Below are 18,857 nucleotides of genomic sequence, written 5' to 3'. Positions count from 1 at the left end.
CATTTAGATTAACAAAAGACGCCGGCGGAGAGGTGAGAACGGTTTTAAAAGCGATTTAAGGTGGGACGGATTTACGAGTTTTTTCGCAGGCTCTGGTATTTCTAGTGTTAATTAGTTGGGTCAATGTAAATAATCTAAAACCTTACTGATATATAACAAGGTATATTCAAGAACCTTGACACTGAAGATGACAAAAACAGATGTTCTTAATTGCAAAATTATTAAAACTTCATTTTATTCTTAGCTAAAATCTGAAATTAAAAATTCAGATTTATATAATGGTAGCTAAGGTAAAGACAATATATAACTTAATTAAATCCAGTTAAACACAGATGGCTAAAACAAATCAAGCAAAGGTCATTATTTTAGGACATACTTATTATCATCATTATCATTATCCATTTTATTTATAGTGTTTTGCCCCTTGGTTACCAATAAAAACTCAGTTTTTTTTAAACATGTTTGTGTAAATTGAGTAAAACCCTTGTATATACATTCAAACACTAGCAGGCTGTTCATAAACATTTACTGTCAGTTATCCAGACCCATTTAATTGATTTCAGGGTCGCAAGGAGTTAAGGCCTATCCTAGTAGCATTAGGTGTAAGGCAGGATACAGCTCTGGACAAGGCACCAGTAGACATCTTAATAAACTGATAATTAGTGCTCAAAGTTGCTAACCAGTAAAAACTTGTTTTTTCTTCAAGTTTTCATTTAGCTTATTAAAAATGTTGATTTTTTTTTTTTACTTTTAGTATGTTACATAATGAATAGTCTAATGTTAGTAAACAAAAGCGGTGATCTTTTCAATTAACAGCTTTTTAACACCTATACTGTGTTTTACACAAGGTTGCTTCCATGCTGTAATAACTGAAGCTTTTACACCCAACACTAAAAGTAAAATTATAAAACAGTTCCTCATTTGGGTCAAGTATAAATGAAGCATACCTTGTTCATTTGGGCCTTGAGTGGGGTCCTTCAAAAGTGCAGCATACTTGTGTAGAAGATTGACCATAACCTCCATTAATCCCACTTCCCTAAATACATCTCTGAAGATTGGGTCATGACGTGTGAATTTTAACAGAGTCCGCATTGCGGTGATGCTGCACTGGTAAGAGGTACTTGATTTCAGAAGAACACTCACACTAAAAAGCTCTTTACAAGGAATATAGTTCAGGCTAAACACCACAAACTCTAAGAGTTCAAAATATTTTGTCTGTGCTTCCGCCAGCTTTGAAATTTTTTCTGCAAATTGTGATAAAGTGTGTTGGGATTCCAAGATGAAGTAGTTGGCATTATCTGCCAGGTAGATGTTTGAAATGGCATCTAAGATAAACTGAGTGAGTCGGCTGGTTTTTGCTTTTAGAAAGGCATTTTGAAGAACTGAAAAAGCCTGGATGTTCCTCACTGTGTGCCCTGGGGAAAAAAACAGATGAAACATATTTAATATATAAAACTACATGCCCCGATTGATTGACTGCCTGACTGAAGCACAAGAAATCATTTGCAGAAAACATAAGAAAAAAGTGTTTTTAGTAATGGATATACAGTGCATCCAGAAAGTATTCACAGCGCATCACTTTTTCCACATTTTGTTATGTTACAGCCTTATTCCAAAATGGATTAAATTCATTTTTTTCCTCAGAATTCTACACACAACACCCCATAATGACAACGTGAAAAAAGTTTACTTGAGGTTTTGCAAATTTATTAAAAATAAAAAAACTGAGAAATCACGTGTACGTAAGTATTCACAGCCTTTGCCATGAAGCTCAAAATTGAGCTCAGGTGCATCCTGTTTCCCTTGATCATCCTTGAGATGTTTCTGCAGCCTAATTGGAGTCCACCTGTGGTAAATTCAGTTGATTGGACATGATTTAGAAAGGCATACCTGTCTATATAAGGTCCCACAGTTGACAGCTCATGTTAGAGCACAAACCAAGCATTAAGTCATAGGAATTGTCTGTAGACCTCCGAGACAGGATTGTCTTAAGGCACAAATCTGGGGAAGGTTACAAAAAAATTTCTGCTGCTTTGAAGGTCCCAATGAGCACAGTGGCCTCCATCATCTGTAAGTAGAAGAAGTTCGAAACCACTAGGACTCTGCCGAGAGCTGGCCGGCCATCTAAACTGAGCAATCGGGGGAGAAGAGCCTTAGTCAGGGAGGTGACCAAGAACCCGATGGTGACTCTGTCAGAGCTCCAGAGGTCCTCTGTGGAGAGAGGAGAACCTTCCAGAAGGACAACCATCTCTGCAGCAATCCATCAATCAGCCCTGTATGGTAGAGTATGGTAAAAAAAACACTGTTTGGTTAATGTTTTGAAAATGATGCATGTGCCCTGCCCAGGATTGGTTCCTGCCTTGTGCCCAGTGTTGGCTGGGATTGGCTCCAGCAGACCCTCCCGTGACCCTGTGGTTGGATTCAACGGGTTGGGAAATGGATGGATATTCCAGCGCTGAGTTTGTATATTCCGACGCTGACTTTATATATTGAAGTTTTGACTTTATATATTGCAGCGCTTACTTTATATATTCCAGTTTTGACTTTATATATTCAGAAACAAGTTTTGACTTTATATATACCGACGCTGACTTTATATATTCAAGTTTTGACTTTATTTATTCCGACAGTGACTTTATATAATCAAGGTTTGACTTTATATATTCGGGAATGACTTTATATATAAAAGTTTTGACTTTATATAGTTAAATTTAGTCATCATTGCATAACTTTTTCTTTGCCATAGAAATTTAAAGACTAAATTCAACTTCCATTCCTAACAAAGATATTTTTGGCGACTAAATAGAACCTACTTATATCCAAATTCGAGCTATTGAGCTGTCGCCTGCCTGCCTGAATTAGTCACCCTCACTTCGCTCTTACTTTTTTACCGTTCATTTAATCATGGCTAGTGGTGGAAAAATGATAAAATGGAAGGAGGATTACACTGAGTATGGCTTTACCAAAACAATTATTGATGGTGAATCGATTATTCATAAAGCTTCAACTGGTGATCTGTTTTTTTTTTAAAACTCATATTTTTTCATACTTCTCAAACCAAGGGGGTGCGAGGGTAAAATGAATTGGGAAGCGCTGATCAATGTAATCAGTGTACCAGGAAATCACGCATTGACAGAAGTTCCCCTTTGCTTGTATTGCAAAGTGTGATTAAATGCATGATTTTTTAACGCGTTATGGAGTACATGCATCGAAGCTTCTCAGCTGTGCTTGTGCTAAGAAAAGGAAACATTTTAAAAATAACGTAACACGATTGTCAATGTAACCTTTTGTAAGTAGTGCCTGGAGGATTCAGTGTGGAGAAACTGTAGAGACAGCGTGTGTATTAACTTGTGGATTTTTCTGTGAGTATTTGGTGGCAGCGTCACAAAGTCGCTTCCGTAACACTGCATTATAGTGATGGGTCGTTCTTGAACGATTCGTTCATTTTGAATGAATCTTTAATGTGAGTCGGGAAGAACGAGTCGTCTCGTGGGAGGGATTCATTCAGTCGCGCATGCGCATTTGCACAACTTCCTATAGTTTCTGTATTGGAATTGATTCACCTGTTTCGAGTCTTCGGGTTTTTCAAGTCATTCGATCATTACGTGACAGCCCCATAAGCTTAACCTATGCAGTCTGAGCCGGAAAGAGAATTGAACGAATTGACTCGAAAAAAGATTTATTCATTTTGCTGAACAAGACTCAGAGGTCCGAGTCGGTAAAATGATCCGAACTTCCCATCACTACTGCGTTAGCTGCGGAGCTCAGCTCAGAGCGAAATGAGGTGAATGGAAGGGGAGATGATGACGTGACTCCCCCAACTGCCTTAACTGTCAATCCCCCACAAACATAGTCTCTTGGAATTTCCATATGCACAGCCCTTCACCAGTAATTTTAACTTAGCTACAAAGTGATCAAAACTCTCGTTTATATCCTGCGTCCTCTCATTAAACTTGTATCCCGCATTACCCGTGGGCATGACAAACGGCAGCGGCAGCCTGTCGATGAACTTAATTTAAACTTTAGGTTTGCACCGTGCTTTGTTTCCGAAGTAGCAGCACTCATGAATATGGTTGTATATGTCACTCGCTCGCTTCTTATTGTTTCGCTGCCTTCCAAATTATATAATGCATGATTTCAGCGCTTTTTGGAGCTCTTCCTGGTTTTCTACGCACTGCGTTGACAGTCAGTTAACGTGATTACGTGGGAAGCGTGATGATGTCACACGAAACCCCGCCCCCCACGGCTTTCGAGCTCAACTCCATTACAGTAAATGGAGAAAAATTGCTTCCAGTTATGACCATTACGCGTAGAATTTCGAAATGAAACCTGCCCAACTTTTGTAAGTAAGCTGTAAGGAATGAACCTGCCAAATTTCAGCCTTCTACCCACACGGGAACTTGGAGAATTAGTAATGAGTGAGTGAGTGATTGAGTCAGTCAGTCAGGGCTTTGCCTTTTATTAGTATAGATTAAAATTTATCATATTCATATTTTCTGACTTTAGGGCTGACAGCTTCGAGGAAGTATCTTTCTTTTCTTTTATACATATACCCCCTTATTTAAAAAATCATTTCAGGCAAAGCTAGCCATTTTTTTGTTTAGCACCCTCACAATTTTGAGGTACTTCAATGTACCCTGCATAGACTTCACTAAAGGGCAGTTAAAGGAACTCTATGCACATTAGGTATGGTGTAACTTAATATTATGAATTATATGTACGTAATGTGTAATTGTAAGGGCAGCACTGATTAAAAATCTGTGAACTGTACCGTGTAAAGATAGTTAGCCAGTGTTGAATTGAAAACTGAACAGAATATGTTTTTCACCTCTAATGTTGGTTATTCCCGACTGAAAGGCATACACTTAAACAAATATGGACCAATGATACAGCTTTCTTCATATTCTGACCATTAGCAGCATGTCTAAGCTTCAAGGTCCACAATATCAGGAGTTAAAGCAACATTTATTTTATTTTAGTCTGAAACTTTGTACTGGAAGATGATAACGTTGGACCACTGGATATATACAATAACTGAAACAATATAAAATGAATGTGTGCAAAATTTGTATAAATAAAAAATAAACAGATTTCAAGTGCTAAATTTTCAGCTCGTGAGTACTTAGCCATACCCAGAAATCCTTATCTTTATCTGACAATTTCATTAACCATTTCAAACAAATAAGCAAACATGCTAAATTCCGAATCAGTTACATCTAAAACATTACCATGAAAAACACTTGTGAAATCAAAGACAGCAAATCCCTTTTCTGCTTTAAATGTAAAATTACAGCAGACAAGAAAAAATGGAAATCTTGTAAAATACTATGAACTAAATATTTAGGTCGTTAACTTTTCTAAACTTTTTACCATAAATATTAAAAAAAAAAAATTTAGGGACAGAAGATATGGAGATTTAATTTAACTGCAATCAATTGAGCCATTCACAGAGTTACAGTATGCAAACCATAGCCACCAAGACAGGCACAAACTCATACAAAGAAATCACACAGGAAAAGGTCAAAACATGATCAGAAAATGATTAAAACGTGTAAATTCTTTCTTAACTTAAAGTTAACATTTTGAGGCCATTATAATAATTTCTTCTGTTGCATTTAAATAGAAAGTAAGATGATCCTCTTTTAATTTAAAAGTCTCCCTGCTCACTCTAAAAATGTGCAACACATACACGTGCACAGAAAAACATGCACACACATGGACTCGCCTCAGACTATGTAGCTACTTAAATTTGTAGGCAGATAATGTCTTTAACAAAAAGAGTACTAGGAGGATTGCTATTCAATTATATATTTTGAGTATGCAGCACAGCTCCTGTTCCAAGCCTTGGTCTTGATATGTATGGACTATTGCATATCTCTGCTGGCAGGAGTACCACTATGTGTCACTAGGCCCTGCAGATGACTGAATATGCAGCAGGGACATTTCACTCCTCTTTTCACAGCACAACATTGGCTCCCTGTAGAAGCATGTATTAAGTTTATATTCTTGATGCTTACCAAACAAGTAGTCAATTGGCCAGAACCTATATATATGGAGAAACCTGAGATCTCATGCTACTTCTTGTTTAGTCAGGTGTACTGATGAATGACTTCTGGTGATGATGCCATTTCATAGCACCAATTCTCAATCCAGATTTTTTTTTTGGATGATGATGATGATGATAATAATAATAATACATTTTTTATATCACGCATTTCCCTTGCTCAAGGTACCTCCTACCTGGTGAAATAAGCTGCCCGCCTCCATTTGAAACTCTGACTCCCTCAATGTGTTTAAGAAGTGTTTGTAGACTCTTGTTTGGCAAGTTTCTGTCCTAGTGATATTAGCTTTATTAGGATTTTATAACCAAGGAGTTTTTGTTCTGAACTCTTCACTTGTAATGATCCATTCTGTAACATTGTCCTGTTCCCAAACATTCCCCCAGACCAATTTTAACTCGACTATGTTGACCTCTTTTGTAAGTCGCTTTCAACAAAAATGTCTGCTAAGCTAAATAAACATAAATGTAAATATATTGTAAATAAATATTGTAAATAAATTGTACCACAGACTGAAAAGAAGAGGAAGTGAAGTAAATTCAACAAAAAAAACAAAAAAACAAAACAAATTATACAATTCAGCTGCCATATTGAGAAAGCAGTTATTAGCTAGCAAACAATCTAGATGGAATAAATTGTCTGTTCTCTTACTTAGTGTTTACTGTTGTATTATTTTATTACAGCTCCAATATTATACTAAAATGAATCTTACTAACCAATGATTTAGGTCTTTCACATTCTTGCAGGCAAGGCAATAGGAGGTTTAATGTGATCCCATTGCAGATAATATCCACAAATTTGAAACTGAGAATGTTATAATGTGTTACTTTGTAGTTGAATTTCAAGTATGAATTATTTACACCTAAATAATTATCAGATCTTGCCTCGGTTGCTTCAGGCAGTGTTGAATTATCTTATTTATTTTATGCAGTCTCAAAATTCAACTGATATATAATTTATTACTATGGCTCTTTCATTATAAGCGTGAATAAACAAAGCAAAAAGGAAAAAGATGACAACATTATTATTTGCTACATAATTGCTTTGACTTTAAAGCTCTATCCATAAAGAAATTTAAATCTGTCTAGAAACATGTAACTGAGTTTACAATGAGATTCTAGCAACAAAGAATGGAACGAATATAAGAAATTAGTTATATTTTTTATTTATATCAATGTTCATCAATTCTTATTTTCCAAAAAGATCTATTTGTTTTCAATCTCCTCAAGAAAGCAAGACTATGTAAGTTTAATATCAAAGGATAACACTGTGAATTCAGGGTGTAATTACATAGGAATATGTATTTTAATTGATTGCTTCACTTTGACACACACTTTGAACCAGGCTAGTCTTGCTTCTCCTCCTCCCAACTCTCAGAATAGTGATGAATGGATATAAACAAACATGTTATTGTTGGAGTGGGTAAAGTTTTAAAATACATGATTGAACCAGAAGTTGTACCAGTGAAACGGCCCACAACACCTCTGGTTTTCAAGGACTACACAGTAGTACAATGAGCAGCACTGCTGCATCACAGATCCTGTGTATGAATCTGATATTTGGTAATTGTCCATGTGAAGTCTGCTGGTTCTCCTCATATCAGGATGGGCTTTCCTCTAGGTACTCCAGTTTTCATCCCATATATCTAAAGATATACACATTAGGTTAATTAGGCAGCAGCCATACCACCTGCGTTTCAAAACAGGTCTGACACCCAAAGCTAAGCATGTTTGGGCCCAGCCAGTACTTGGATGGGAGACAATCTATGAAAAGCTTGGGTTGCTGCTGGAAAAGTCGTTGGTGAAGCCAGCAGGGGGCACTAACTCTGTGGTCTGTGTAAGGATCTCAATGCCCCACTAAAGTGATGGGTATACTGTGCTGAACAAATTGTGCCTTTCAATGTAAATCTGAGATCCTAACTCACTGTAGTCATTAGAGATTTCTGGACATCTTTTGAAGAGTAGGCTTTATCCTGATGTCCTGGCTAAATTTTCCACCATGGCCTGGTCAATATGGCCCCCTAATCATTCTCTGTCTCTAATTGGCTAACTACCACTTCACCACCTGATAACCAATGTGTGGCAAGTGTACTTGCACAATAATGGCTGCTGCCACATCACCCAGGTGGGTCGTACATACTGGTAGTGGTTAAAGTGGTTCACCTTGGTCTATGTAAAGAGTTTTGGACAGTGAAGAAAGTGCTATATAAGTGTAATTAATTATTATTATTAGAGTTTCCATATTGGTTCTGTGCGAGTGTGGTTAGATGATGATAGATGTCCAAGGCTGCTTCACGATGCTGTTGGAATGATGAATGCTGAACTGAATTAAGCAGGAATGTCAGTGTTACATCACGTTAAGTCTTCTTCCTAACTTTGTTTTTAAACTACAAACTACTGGGGGAGGATTCAAATCTAAATGCCACAGTTCTTTGTTGATAGCATGATACAATAAAAATCAAAGCAATTTGCCACAAAAGCAAAAAAATATATTTAGATTCTTAATGTGTACAATTTTTAAAATACAGTAACACACTGTATATAAATTAGCTATTAAATGTGTATCCACACATTATAACATGTATGCATGCTACTATATTTACGAACTTCCTGTCAAGAGTACTTGGAAATCATTTCAACCAGGATTCTTCTTTTCATTTCTCTTGTATTTTGCACCCTGTTTGATTTTTGTGTTCTCAAAGCACAAGCTACACTGGTTAGCAAAGAAAACAGAAATAGCACAAGGAGAAGTTAAGCCCAAGATAGAACAACTCAAATCATAACTTCACGCCTGTTTTGAACACTATATAATTTCCTTGTCAATTACAAAAGCATTGTTCAGAGACCTATCAAAAACATGTTGTACTGCGGACCAAATTTATTTTTGTGTATATTATTTTTAACAAAACAACAAAAAACATTTTTTCCATTTTGCACAGACTCTGAAATTTCATTTTAACTTTAATTGCTTTTCTGCCCTTCCCTTATAATATTAATTAGCAAATTAACATTCTAATGCAAATGAAAACCTATAAATACTGTATATTCATATGCCAAAAACATTCAACTGAGATTAAAAGTGTTTTTTTTATCACTAATCCATTAAAGTGTATATACAAAGGCACTAAAAATAATATTTGGAGGAAAATAATGCAAGTTGTTTGGTGCTATATTATATGGTAGTTTGTATTTTATTAACAAATATAGTATCTGATGTTTTAAGTGATTAATTCTCCGTGCTTGTCAATGGATAATCCAGCTCAATAAAAGACCAAGTGCCTGTGTGTGTGTGTATTCAGTTGTTATGTCTCTGTTATATATCATTTTGTAAGGGATTCGTAAAAAACAGTGCTAATGTTGGCAATGCGCCATATGTCAAAATGAAAAATGCACTGAATTTTATTACTACATGCATTACAAAATACATTACTGCACTATGTAGATGCCACATCGGCATCCTGGCCAGAAGAAGGGATGGTTCCTTACCCAGACACAAGGCTCCTAAGAGGCAGATAGGAATCCCAGCCAGGGAAGAGAAAGGGATCAGACCCAGACCCAGAAGGAAGGACCAAAAGGGATTGATGGACAGCCCACTGAAAAGAGAAGATGTTGCTGGTGGTTTTTTACTCCCCCAGCACGCTAGAAGGCAGCGGCCCTGGATATCAATACCCATTGGGCCATGATGCCCATTCAGCCCATGTGGCATCTACATAATTTCCTGACATGCCCTGCTGGCTTGCGCTGCGGAGTGAAGCAGGTGTGAGCAATCTGCTGAGAAGATGGCTCGTCTCCGGGTTGGTGCAAGGTGGTCAGCCATCCTTGCATTGCCTGCCTTGCTGGCACATGCGGGCGTTCTGATTGTCTCATTATCAGCCCAGGGCAGCAATCTGCTGATCACACCTGCAACCGCTCTCCAACATGTAATAGGGGAGCTCAAGAGCAAAAAGAAGAAAAAGAAAGGGAAAACAAGAGACAAATGGAGATTAAAGTAGAGAATGTGAAGCAGGCAAGAAATAGGAAAGAGCCAGTGCAGGAGTGGGGAGGCAGACAGCCAGGAATAGGAGAGCCCCACAAGGACAGCAAGCAGCCAACATTTGGGGTGGCGGTGATGGTTCACTCCAGATGAACAACTTAAAAGGGTGTGGGAGCGAACAAGAGAAGTGTGGCTTCATGCAAGTCTGGGAAGGCAGTAGGAGTCAATGACAGAAGCACCGCCTTTCCTTTGTCCATGGCAGGGAAGGGCCCGAGCCTAGTTCAGGATCTGAAGCTCTACTGTGTGGCCATGGAAGTAGCCAGGACCCGGACCTGTAGACTGCAAAAGAGAGAAGGCTAAGTCTATTGGGTAGGTGGCTCCTCAGCTACAAGGTCTAGAAGGATAAGCTGGGGGAGATGGTGGTTTTAATGGACTGCACCAGAGCATGAGCTTTAAGGGAAGGTTTCCTGCACTGTTGATTTTATATATATATTTATTTATTCATTTTTAACACTTCTTCTATGGGATTATTTATTTATTGAACTTTGCACAATTTATGGACACTATTGGTTTTTGAATTGTTTTTAATAAAAGCACTATGTTACAGTTTCACCTACCCCTTTGCTTTATGTGAGTTTGTCCTCATCTGCCAAGCTCATCCTGCTCATGACTATCGACAGTGTCAGGTCCAAGAGGCTCCTGAACGCAACAGGGAGCATGGAGCCAACCTGCACTGTCACATAAAGTCAAAACTCAAAGAAAAACTACACTTAAACTTATTGCTACAAAAACACATCAACCTTAATAAACAACACCACTCGGCATAAAACTATACCTTTTCCTGCTGGCTGAGGAACAGCAAATCCTGGAAGGAGGAAAGGGGCTCCTGTAGTAACACCAGTGGTCTTCAGTTCACCAACACCATATGTTGTCAGTGATGTCACCAAGTTTACTAAGTCTTTAAGAGCGTCTTTTGAATCATCTTCTTTTGCTTGTTCAAGCCTATAGAAATGTGCCAGTATTATAACTTCATACTTAAACATAAATATGCAGTGTATGAAAAAAACAGAAGCTAATCCAATAAAAATCAACAGTATTTCTTTAAAAGCATATTTAAAGAGACTACAGCTTAATCCTGTACTGTACAGCATGCAGGTTATCACAGAAGTGATTTTAATGTTTTCTCATCTGAAGCTGGTTAATGAAGTTCCAAAGAAACCTTAGTTAAACAGTGAAGAAGGAAGACCCATAATAAGACAAATCAGCTTCAGGAGGGTCAGAGGATGTGTCAGTGAAACAGCTAAACCCAGAATGTTCCAAAATAAAATGTCCCTGAAGGTGTTATATTAAAAACAAGAGACTTTCCTCTTTATTAATGGCAGACAGATCTGATTATACTAGTTTTTCCTGGGCATTCTCATTTGCAGTTTTTTGCCACTTTTAAATTTAGATTTTTCTTTTATATACTTACTAATACAAGTCTTTTCACATGACCTTTGTGGGTCAGAGCACAGGGTAAGCCATTATACAGTGCCCCAAAGCAATTTTCAGGATAAGGGCCTTGGCTCAAGGGCCCAACAGAGTAGGATTCCTTCTGGCAGTATTGGGATGTGACCCGGCAACCTTCCTGATACCAAAAAACAGATCCTTAGCCAGAAAGCCAACACTTCACCCTGTTAAGTCACTGACTGCACTGTACTCCAGAAAACTTCCTAATTCCTAATAAACCACGAATAAAAAACACTAAAGTGGTGACTTTCTGAGAAAAACATAATTATGAAGGTGATCATGTCTCTTGATGTTCAATAAAATAAAATAGGGAGACATTGTGGCAGAGAATATCAGCTGTGTGCAGTGTGTATATATCAGCATGTCTCTCACACAATCCTGTAAGGTTTATGGGTAACACAGAATTAGTGTGAGTGTGTGAGAGAATGTCCCAAGTGATACAGTATATTTGCAATATGTCTAAGCTTTTAAATTGGAATAAACAGGCTTGCAAAATCAATACATGAAGAGTAATTGTGCAATGTTTAAAATTTTACAAATTTAATCCTAATATAAGAACATTTTATTTTGGCAGGGAAAGCCAACAAATACTTTATTTAGGTTCACTTATCAATCAATACTGCAGGCTTACATACCTCAGCATCAGATCACAGAGGAACGTGTACCCTTGACATAACCGGAAATCATCCAGAAGAGTTTGTGATACATCACTTGAGTCTTTTAAAAAGCAAGAAAGGCCAGCAAACATTTCAACAATCTCAAGGGGTGAAAGGTCATCTGACTGTTGCATATTTTGTATGCATGTGGCTAAACATTCTTTTTCTGAAATTGAACATAGAGAGTTCACAGTCAAGCAAACATTCTTTGCAAAAATAACACTGCAAAACATTTAACTGGCTGATTAATTGCTGACTTTTAACATACATGATCTAATGAAAAAATAGGAAAAAATGGGTTACTCTTATACATTAACACCGTAAACCTTCAATTTACTCTTTAATTGTCTCAGCCTAGGTTTTTCACAGATGTACAGTGCATACACAAATACCACAATAATGTTCATTTATTAATCAATAAATCTTTAATTAGAAAAAGCACTTTCATTGAGAGTATCAATATAAGGAGTTTGTAAGCACATTATGCACAATACATAGCTACAAATCCCAGTTCTTAATCCGAAATTCAACAGGGAAACAGTTTGAAGCCCACATTTAATGCTTCAGACAAGTAAGTGATAGCCTTGTTTGCACCATCTGAATAAAAGTAACATACATAAGCCTATAAAGAAACAAGCATTTTACTTTTACATGTTTTTTACTTATTGTACTATGTTATTCATATAGGGCTTATAGGGTAACCCAAATCAATTTTTAATAAATACCATTCAAAAATCTCAGCATTTTTTTATTATACTGTATATGTTCATACTGATATGCTTTAAGTTAAAATTTAAATTTACTATGAACTTCACACAGTGCTTCAAAATTCTTACTTCTATAGACTAAAGTCAGTACAGTAGTACAATATAAACAAGACATGACAAATATAACAATACATTAAAGGAATAATCAGAAAATTATGCAAGAACAAATTATGCAATTGTTATTATGACAGTGTGCATGTGCCAGTAACTCTATATCAATTGCAGGTAAGGAAGAGGGAGAAAATGTTTGTGAAGAATGGCCGATATCTTTAATATGTAATATTGTTTAAAATTCCAAGGTGAATTGTATTATATGCCCTGAACAAAATAGAGATGTTCCCCATAATATTCTGTGTCAGCTTCACCACCCAATGCACTATTCTGCAGGACTCGGCTGAGTATGTGTCATAATAGTATGTTATGTTGCCAGTAAGAGCAGATTCCACTGTGCTGCTATAGAAGTTGGTCTGCAAAAATGGAGACATCCTGGCTTTGAACATCAAAGAAAATAAAGGCACTGGTGAGCCTCGTCAGCAATAGCTGAAGTGAGTTGTGCTCACTTCATATTATCAGTGATAGCTGCTTAAAGTAATGTAAAGCTCATGGTCTTCTCTAAAGCATATCCATTGTAAATGGAAGCAGGATTGTCCTTCTGCTCCTTGGATTTTATAAACAGCTCTTTGGCTTTGCTGACATTAAGGTAAAGGTTGTTATCCTTTCATCACTGACTGTAAAGGCAAATTTCTTTTCTCTAAGCTGAGAATGGTGGTACTATAAGCAAAAATTGTGAATTTGAATTGAATTAGAGGGGTGCTTTGCCAGATAGTCATACTTGAACAAGGAATACAACATGGGGTTCTATTCTACTCTGTTACTGTCTGTGCTGAGCTGAGCTGAGGATCTCTGCACTAGTTAAAACTCCAAAATTCAATTTAAGGTTGGCACCAATTTCCAAAGTGAATAAATAGTTAATCAGCTTTGATGAACAATGTTAAATGATGATATGTAGTCTAATAGACAGTATTTGGGCATAGCAGATTTTACTACCCAAGTGTACCAAGATAGAATGAATGGCATCCTTTGTGGGCCAGTTGTGGAAATAAATAAACTAAAGGTGGCCCAGAGAATCTGGAATATTGGAGTGTCTAAGTCTCTCAAATCCTTTCATTACAGTGGGAATGAAATGTAATTTATAATGCAATTTTGAATTAGGCTACAATTCATGCACATGATCATCAACTTTTATAAAATATTTTCCCACAAAAACAATATTGATAAGAAAAATTATTTTAAGCAATTATTCAAATTTATCTTGATTTTTTACTTCTAAACCAGACATGGTTACCAGTCAGGGATCTCACTGGCAAGAAGACAGCCCACAACTGGTGTCTACATGATTTTCACTCTTAATTTTAGAACTTACTAAAGTGATTTTTTTATTACTATCACACTTCATTTTGACTGAAAACACAGGATGCCTGAGAACATGTTCAGCTCTCTGTACAGGAAGGGACTAAAGGTTTGTAATGAGGGATACCACCATATGGTAATCAGATGTTCCTGGGTTAAGGCTAATATGTTCAAAGGAAAGACAAGAGAACTGTGCCTTCCATTCATGTGACATCATGAAATTATAAGCGGGACCTAGCAAAAGGAAAATACAATTCACATAAGACTTTGAATCTGTGAAACTTCACCAGAGTCCAATAAACTGGGCTTGGACACTCATTCAAGCTGCCTGCTGCTTGGTATTGTTTTATTTAAGAGTTTACCACTCTAATAACTAAGATGATGGGAGTTGAAGGACCTGACCTAATAAAAAACCAACTGGACTAATGATCGAAATTAATTTTAGATTATAAAAATTTAAATGTATTCAAACTGTACATTTAAGTAGTATTAAATTCAGGGCTGGACATGTTTGTGAAGAATTACTGCTGCTTTTGCAGCATAGTCAGGTCCTCGTAAAAGTAATCACATTTTTGTCTATGCTAAAACACTAACGTGAAAACAGTGCTTGAATTGGTAAAACGTAAAATCTAAAAATATTTATTTCTAAAATAAGGGTCACTCAGTGGTTAGTGCTTCTGCCACTTGGATCCAGGATTTTCAGTTTATATCCTGCACCTGGATATTGTCTATGTGTATTTTGCACATTCTTCATCTGTGTTTGCTCTTGATACTCCAGTTTTACTATCACATTCTGAAATATGTGCCAGTTAGGTTAAGTGGTCATTGACTTCTGTGTGGGTGTGTGCATTAATTGGTCCTGAGAAGGACTGTCTACTAATTGCCTCCATCCTGCCGGGACATCCTCTGGTGTTTCACAATCTTGACTTAGATTGTGCAGTTTTGAGAATGATGTTTCCATTGCAGGATGGTACATTTTTTAAAAGTAAAAAAAACAAAAAACAAAACAAAAAAAAAAAAAAACACTGGTTGACACATGTGGTGTATTTGCAGTATAAGAGGCATAATGAAATTCTCACTGGAGTAATATGTCTTAATTTTATTTGTAATTTAGTCACTTTTTCACCAAAACACCTTACGAGGGCTCATAAAAGTGAAATCTATTAAATAAAACAGGCATGGTGCATCTCCATGTCAGAATAAACTTCTGGTCAGTCAAAGTACTGTGACTAGCTAATGTGCTTTTGCTTCATCAGCTGTGATGTGTCAAACTTTTCCCTTTGTCAGTATTCATCTTGCTTTGGCAAACATGTCCTCGAGCTGTGGAATAAATACTGATAGGACTGGCAGGATAGGAAGTTTCCTTGTTTATCGGTTTGACAGATTCCTTGCACTAGAGCAATTTAGCTGCTGATAACAATAGTGAATTCAGCAGTTTGTGATTGATAAGGTAATAAATTGTATTGAAAACTGACCCAACTATGCATTTTTTGCAGCATCACTGCCCCATTTCACAGATTAGTCAAATTATTTGTCTTTTACTAAATTTGCAGAGATTTATGCACTCCTCAAGGTCATGTTTTAGCCTAGTATGTATGAGTCAGCTTTACAAGGAGGCAGAACAACTTTTCAAATAATTTACTTTTTTTTTCATATTCTGGGTGGATTTATTGTATCATTACTGCTATTAGACGGGCCTCCAGTTAAACTATTTTTTTTTTGCATGTATAATGTGTTATTTGATAATTTCATGTGTAATGTGCACTCTTCTTTGCATTTCTAATAATCAAGGCTTAACTAATATTTTACATTTTCAGATTTAATAACCACTACCAAAAATGTTTACATCTGCTACATAAAAAACAAGCATTAAAAAAAACCACACATTTTCTAATATAATTAATTGAAAATCCCCACTGCCGAGGTAAATTTACTGCTGTTCATGGCAAGCACTGCTCCAAAAACAAAACAAAATTTGGTAAGGTTAAAATAATAATACTAATAATTCTGTTTTCATGTTAGTTGTGTCCAGGGCTCAGTGACACCCCTTGTCATCCACAACTGACACAAATACATCATCCGAATACCTTTACACAGCACGCAAGGGTTGTCTCCTGCCTACCGACTCTGACTCCCCGAAGTGAGGCCGAGGTCTCCTATAAACCAGACTCTGGAAGGGCTAACATTGTGTAATGCAAGTCCAAAGTAAACACTTCCAGGTCAGGCAGGTAGTTTTAAAAGTAGTGAGGGCTCACCCCTGCCACCCCCACCACGGTACCCATGGCATGGAGCAGAGTTGTTTCATGGGACTAACATTTCCAACATGCCTCGTCATCTGGAAAATGACAGGTCCAACACAAGAACAATACTCTATAGCCTATCGGGGAGTATATACTCCAAAAAGGTCAACTTCGCCAGACCTTCATTATCCTGGCCTCCCTTCCAGGGAAAGGACCACCGTTTCTTCTGGACAGGATGCCAGAAATTCTTGTATAGTAGTTACAAGCAATATCATTCTCAAGCTCACTTGATGTAATTCAAGACTGGGGACTTTGGGGGGAGTAGCATGCCCACCAACACACATACACACAGGTACATCCACACTGGGTCACGGTGGAATGACCAGTATACCTAACCTGCACATATTTGGAATTGTGGGAAGAAAGCTCATGCAGACCATGAAAAATGGACATGGACAATGAGGTTCACAGGAACGGAACCCAAGATGCTCATATTTGTTTCTTTAAAACTTTGAGTGTTTTTTGGTTATATTCCTTAATGTTAAGCACATACAGTAAATTATAATTGCTAAAAAATATTATACATATTATGACAAGTAAATTTACATCTTAATAATACTGTAAAATTCAATCATTTTCAAGCAAACTTGACGACTACAATGCTTTACGTTCAGACAACTCAAATTGTTCACTTACTAATAAACAAAAATTCAAAACACACAGGCAAGGATTGTACCTAAAAGTAGCACAACCACATAATGCCAAGTTTTTAAATCACTTCATTGAATTCCAGTTAAGTTTAGAGATGATTTAAAAAATTCCTTCACCCTATACAAAATCGTAAATGGTTTAGTTCCTCCTTATCTCTTAGAATTTACCAGAAACCATTTTGTAGTTTTGCAAAATTTCAGATAATGAACTGATGTAAGTTTCATATTAAAGTTACACATACAAGTGAAAATCTTAACAACAAATATCAAGAGTTTATAAATTTGGATTAACAGATAAATAAACTAAGATAACACCTAATTTTACATCTAGACAGGGGCTATTATAACACATACCATGAATGTACTTGACCACATTGACGCTGAGGCCATGCCGTGATATGGTCATCAATACCTCTCCAGCACTTTTTCTCCATGGAAGATTGTGAGGAGGGCACCAAGATGTTATTGCACTAAAAAGGAGCTGCAGGTCATCTTTCTGTGCGAGTTCTTCAGCAGGAGAAACAAAACTACAGAGTTTCACCAAGATCTACAAGAAACAAAAGGAAAACTGAATGATGAACCAAATTACAGATTACAAACATAACAGAAATCAACAGTATTTAATATATTATATTGATATAATAATACTTAAATATGAGAAAGAGGCAGTAAATAATTAAAGGACAAGACACCATATGTAACATTAGACCATGAATTCTTATTTTAGAGACAATTTGGTTGTTTAATATAAACTACAGAATTAATAAACAAAACTTGGCTGTTTGAAGAAAAACTCTCGGCATTTTCAGGAAACTGACAACCACGTAATTTATGATTTTTTTAATTGTTTTTTTAATAATTTGTAAATCAGACAAAAACAGATAAAAAGCTTTTTATTCCCTTGATAAGGAATAGTAAAAGCAGCACTAATTACTGAACTTTTATATTTAAGTCCAGAGTAAGCATAAAAAGAACTAGCAAAAAAACAAAAACAATGTTATATACTGTGAAAAACACTTTATTTTACAAAATTTCGAGTTCCAGACATTAACAAACCTGCACAAAGACTTTCTGAAGCAAAGCCCTTCTATCAGCCAGGGGAACTTCTGTTTGAGAAGCTCCAGGAACATCAGGCACATGTGGAAGGTCAAAGAAAAGGTACAGACACTTGACCAGAGTTGAGGGTACAGACATTGTTGTCATGCAATCCACTGTTTTCTGAAAAGACAATTGAGGAAAAACTGATTTAATAATATGCTAAAAAAAAAACAAAAAAAAACTAATAGCTTGGATGAACATTGCAACCATGTGTTTCAGTTTAGTCTAAAAGAAGAAACAAACCTTGTCAATGGATAGGCTGTCATTTTCTTCTCATCTGAGTAAAATATTAGTGCCTAACCTGCTACTCTTTATTACACTACTAAGTAACTAGTGCTGCATTTGTTATATGGCAGAGCTGGGAGGCTGGAAGTCGCAACTGCATCATTTGCAATAACCAAGTGGGAATGTAAACACAGATGCCATAAAAGCAGGT

The 18,857-nt window shown here is 36.6% G+C and overlaps 1 protein-coding gene across 7 annotated transcripts in view; it reads right to left on the bottom strand.

Moving 5' to 3' along the window:
• The window catches only part of wdfy3 (WD repeat and FYVE domain containing 3), a 335,886-nt gene that overhangs the window by 195,719 nt on the left and 121,310 nt on the right, over positions 1–18,857 (bottom strand). For all 7 annotated transcript variants that reach the window (XM_039758522.1, XM_039758515.1, XM_039758516.1 and 4 more), the window contains exons 5-9: positions 18,380–18,541; positions 17,678–17,870; positions 12,176–12,362; positions 10,867–11,033; positions 948–1,415 (exon numbers count right to left, since the gene is read on the bottom strand). In XM_039758522.1, coding sequence (XP_039614456.1) covers positions 948–1,415; positions 10,867–11,033; positions 12,176–12,362; positions 17,678–17,870; positions 18,380–18,541 — 1,177 coding nt within the window. The remainder of the gene's footprint in view (positions 1–947; positions 1,416–10,866; positions 11,034–12,175; positions 12,363–17,677; positions 17,871–18,379; positions 18,542–18,857) is intronic.

This window comes from Polypterus senegalus, chromosome 7 (genome assembly GCF_016835505.1).
Source record: "Polypterus senegalus isolate Bchr_013 chromosome 7, ASM1683550v1, whole genome shotgun sequence".
Taxonomy (NCBI): Eukaryota; Metazoa; Chordata; class Cladistia; order Polypteriformes; family Polypteridae; genus Polypterus; species Polypterus senegalus.
This window is presented reverse-complemented; position numbering and strand designations above follow the sequence as displayed.